Source organism: Limulus polyphemus, unplaced genomic scaffold (assembly GCF_000517525.1).
Source record: "Limulus polyphemus unplaced genomic scaffold, Limulus_polyphemus-2.1.2 Scaffold213, whole genome shotgun sequence".
Lineage (NCBI taxonomy): Eukaryota > Metazoa > Arthropoda > Merostomata > Xiphosura > Limulidae > Limulus > Limulus polyphemus.
The window spans coordinates 18,366-23,477 of NW_013665823.1; the positions used below are offsets into that span (position 1 = coordinate 18,366).

At 33.4% G+C, this 5,112-nt stretch overlaps 1 protein-coding gene across 2 annotated transcripts in view; it reads right to left on the reverse strand.

Moving 5' to 3' along the window:
- Positions 1-5,112, reverse strand: part of LOC106478454 (calcitonin receptor-like) — a 45,169-nt gene that overhangs the window by 7,973 nt on the left and 32,084 nt on the right. For both annotated transcript variants that reach the window (XM_022382058.1, XM_022382059.1), the window contains exons 7-8: positions 3,965-4,095; positions 1,625-1,710 (exon numbers count right to left, since the gene is read on the reverse strand). In XM_022382058.1, the coding sequence (XP_022237766.1) occupies positions 1,625-1,710; positions 3,965-4,095 (217 nt within the window). The remainder of the gene's footprint in view (positions 1-1,624; positions 1,711-3,964; positions 4,096-5,112) is intronic.

Genomic DNA, 5,112 nt, shown 5'->3' on the forward strand with positions numbered 1-5,112 from the left:
ATAATAGAAAATAGCTTAATTCCGAAACGATTTAAGTTTATAATTGAATCGATACTTTTACTTTCATGATAAATTTTATGCACTTGGCTGTAGGCTAGGTGATCCCATACTACGTCTTCACTTAAGGCTTATTACACCAACGCTCACTATATTTATAAGATTTTACGCCCCCCCCCCACTCCCCTCATGGCCTCTTTGTAACACCGTCACTAAAATCGTAATGGACAGACAGTAATCGAACTATTCTATCTGGATAAATGCATTTTGGCTTTTATGACTCTTCTTACTTCGAGAAATCAAGCATGACGTGACACACACTGGCTTTTATATAGGTTAGATGATTCATTTCTAGGCGTTAATTCATTTATTGTCAAAATGTCTAAATCCTCTCAGTATGCACAAGAAATTTTGAAAAACAATAAAATATTTCCGTAAGTCGACCAAATCCACCATATTGTTACAGCAAAGTGCTCAGGGCAGAAAAATCAAATCAAATCGACTTTCCAAAACTCTGCCGAAAAAATAAAAGCACATTACGAAAGTCTCGAGAAATATAGCACCAAAAAAACAGTTTGTGAAGTTAACGTATATTTTTAAATCAAACAGTTTTTTTGTATTACTAATCCTAATGAAACCGCAATGGCGAAACATTGGCTGAACTAAAGTTTTATATTGTTGTCTGGAGAGTAAAGGTCTTTTTTGTTTAACTTTATTGACAAAATATTTTATTATAAGCTATTTTACTAACAAATTCAGGGAAGACTTCATTAGGTGTTTATTTCCTAGGGATATCACGTTTATACGTGGCTTTCAAGGGTGGTTTTCCAGTACAAATATATTCCAAGTATTTGTTTAACCCTCTATTATATATTGTGACGTACAGGTAATACATTTATCTTTGTTGGTTATACACATACAAATGTTTCAGTTCAGTATTTAAATACTCTTACTGCCAAGGAACGGTCTAAATAAACCATGGAATTATTTTGTTGATTCTGCAATTGAACAATGGTACTTCTAGGTATGTACCCATTTATTGTTTGTTTGCTTGTTATGGATTTCGCGCAAAGCTTCGCGAGGACTGTCTGCAATAGCCGTCCCTAATTTACCAGTGTAAGACTAGAGGGAAGGCAGCTAGTCATCACCACCCTCCGCCCACTCTTTGGCCACTCTTTTATCAACGAATAGTGGGATTGACCGTCACATTATAACGTCCTCACGGCTGAAAAGGCGAGCATGTTTAGTGTGAGGGGATTCGAACCCGCGACCCACAGATTGCGAGTCGAGATCCCTAACCACCTGGCCATGCCGGGCCGTACCCAGTTATATCATACCAAAATATATTTCACAAAAACATTTTTTGTAAAATATATAGACCTATTTAATTAACATATTCAACGAAAACATTTTCCCACTGTGTTTTCACAATGCGTGCAATAGAAGGTTACTGCTGTAACGGTAGAACAGAATAAAATAAATCCATAATAAGCAACCTTCTATATGTAGTCATTACTTGAAATGAGGAATATGTTTAAGAAAAAAAAGTAAATTATAAATATAGGACTTTTTTCTTTATTTTCCGTTACTGAAAAATAAGCTACTGCTAAAGAAAAAAAAATTATACCTCACTTGGGCCGTTTCTGCCGAAGCGCTAGCTCGGAGTTTTGTCACCAGGATCCTGATTATATTCACCAGAAAGAATGTGTTGACCTAAAAGATTGTGTAAACTGTCAGTTATGATGTACTGACCGAAGTAACAAGGTCGAAGAAGTTGGATATAAACAAGTTTTTTTGAGTAGTTGGATCATCTTTAAGGTCCCAAGATTGTAAAGGTTTCAAATTATATGCGATATCAATCATGTGTAAAATTGAAATTAAAATGACCCTCAGATTTTACCGTTATACGTTCGTAAACTTAACGGGGGGGGGGGACGACTAGTTAAACGATAATAAGCGCATGTGCGATAAGAATAAAACTAGTTTAATTTGACGTTTTCAAATAACTTGAAAATTCAAATATTTCCATTCTTTTCCAAAGCATGGGGTTTTGAAAGTTAATTGGAGAAAACTGCATTTAGAGCTTATATGATAGGGGTCAGACATACAAGGTTAGTATTAGTTATATGATAGGGGTCAGAGATACAAAGTTAGTATTAGTTATATGATAGAGGTCAGAGATACAAAGTTAGTATCAGTTATATGGTAGGGGTCAGACATACAAAGTTGGTATTAGCTTTGTGATAGAGGTCAGACATACAAAGTTAGTATTAGTTATATGATAGAGGTCAGACATACAAAGTTAGTATTAGTTATATGATAGAGGTCAGAGATACAAAGTCAGTATTAGTTATATGATAGAGGTCAGAGATACAAAGTCAGTATTAGTTATATGATAGAGGTCAGACATACAAAGTTAGTATCAGTGATATGATAGAAGTCAGACATACAAAGTTTGTATCAGTTATATGATAGGGGTCAGATATACAAAGTTAGCTGTGCCACTTGGGGGTGGAATACTAAGTATTTTAAGTGTAAAAAAGGAAAAAAAGTTTTAAAGAATACACTTTTGGACAGTTTGGTCTTAGATTGATTCAATAACATATTAATATTTTTACAATGACTTAGAAAAAGCAACGCACAGCCATGGATCAGTGCATGATTATTCTCTAAGTAAACAACCACATGTCAAAACTTATATCCTCTCGTAACATAACTTGATAAAGGATGCTTAAGACCAGATACTTCTTCTATATTTCTGACAACTTTCAATTTATTGGACATCTCAGATTTGTTGCTCTAAATTCTTATATCACGTGGGGCATCTAACTGAACTAACTCATCTTCATGAGTTTTCTACAATGTAGCTTTACTGTAAAAATGTTGTGTTGTAAACAACACATAGATTGTTTTCTTTCATGGTAATACACAAATTGTATTCGCCAAACACAGATTTGTGTAAATTATACCATAGTTGATTGTTGTAGCGATATAAACATGTGACTTTTTATGTTTTCTAACAACTCAAAAACGCACAATTTTCAATTCAAAATTGTTCTTATTTAAACATGTTGTTGTGTTGTGATGCCACATTTTGATAGCGAATTCTGATTTGAACCATTCAGGAGCAGCACGTGATGGAAATGAATCGCTCTTCAGCTAATAAGATAATTTTTCAAATATTGTTTTCAAGCAGTGTTTGATTTTTAATCTGTTTTAAGAAACGCCATAGTTTAGTAGTTTTGTTATGTATATATCGATTTTATAAAATTCATGTATCATCCAAGTGGAATTCTGCTTGTTTTTCAACCCATAATGATTGTGTGGTTTTAACTTCAACTGTAGTTATGTTGTTTTTTAACACAAGTTTTTATAGAGTACTTTAACAAAACATGTCACGTGAAACGCAGAGTCACATAAATACAAGTCTTGTAAGTATTTTATTCTGCTAGAAAACAGACAATAACACTGGGATTATTTGCATGCTCACATAAATAAATTAGGTTCTCTTAAAACATATTCTACATTGAAAAAAAATATTTTACTTTCTCTCGCTCAATTCATCCAAGAATTTCAGTGAAGTATGATTTGATTTATATTGATAGACACCTAAGACTGTGGATATGGACTTAGTGGGACGTACTTGAAACGTCAAAAACCTACACGACACGGCAAGTTATTTTTCATTATCGAGGTTATAAGACAATTGACCAAATAATCGTAAGACAAAAATCTAAATCTACAAAAATAGCATAGGCACTTATAAAATGATCGGCAAAATTGAACCAAGAATGGTTGATGAGCAGCCACCATTTAAGTATTTTTGCAGACATACAAAGAGATCAAATAACGATACTAAACAATTGTCATCCAATACATCCTAACTTACGTTTTAAAACATGGATATGAGAAAATATAGAACAATATAATCCCAGATGAACGATAAGTAAAGAAGAACGTTACTGACCGAAAGAGCAATCAACATTGGGCCATTGAGAATCCACACAAAGTTCGAGTCTCCGTAGCCTTTCCAGCATGAAGAATTTAGGTCACGTGACATCAGGAGACACCAGGTAAGTATGAAAACTGACGGCAAACCTGCAAATATATTTATGTCAAAGTGTATAACATTTATAACTTTTCATGAAATGTTTGTGATAGGTACTGCCATGATGTACTTACAACCAGATGCAGAACTATTAATCAATTCCTCAGTAACTGATAGTCAATTAGTGACACAATATATTATTATTGAATCAACACTTAAACAAGCAGTTTACCTAATGACTGATTAACTGATGTGACTTGCAGTTTATAGTTGATCTTTATCTTGAACTGAGCAGTTTGAATAACAGAATGTTTTTATGTCTTTTCAAATTAATGTTCGGCTGGAAGAGTATACTTTTATCTTTCCTCTTGAAGTGTATTTATAATAAGTCATTATAACATGATAGAATGACTGCTTTTGTGCGTCAAACAAAGAGAGTAATATGATGAAAAATACTGAAAACCCAATGTAAGCAAAGCTAAAGAACTACTCTAAACATTTAAAAATTTAAATTGATTAGGAAAATTATGTAAGTTGATTTCAGTTAAAACTAACTCAACTCCAAACTTGTTGGGTTTTATGTAGTATTTTATAAAATGTAATGTTTTCTTCCTCGTTTGTCTTAGAAAGGTGAAAATTTTCACATAAATGTGCTAGGTCACACTTAACTATTAGCCAACAAACAAATCAGATGTGGGCTGTAGTAGCCTTATTGATTGTGCTAGTTACAGTTTGCTGGGTTATTTCCAATGTATATTTATGAATTGTGTCACAAAAAGTGTCGCTGGAGAACTATTTTGGTCTCGTACTATAAGTTGGCTAGTAATATCGGTCATGTACAGGCTTAGAAATACCTAAAAGCAATTTCTTTCGTACTTTTACTTACGGGATGACATGATTGATTCTATTTCAAGCATATAGTGGTTAGATCGTCCAGTCTACATCAGAGCTTCCCAGATGTTCTTGGAAGTTCTGTTATCCACATAAATGCCGTTCCTTAACCAGTGTACAAAGTGTTACATATTTGTTTGTTTTTGTTTTTGAATTACGCGCAAAGCTACACGAGG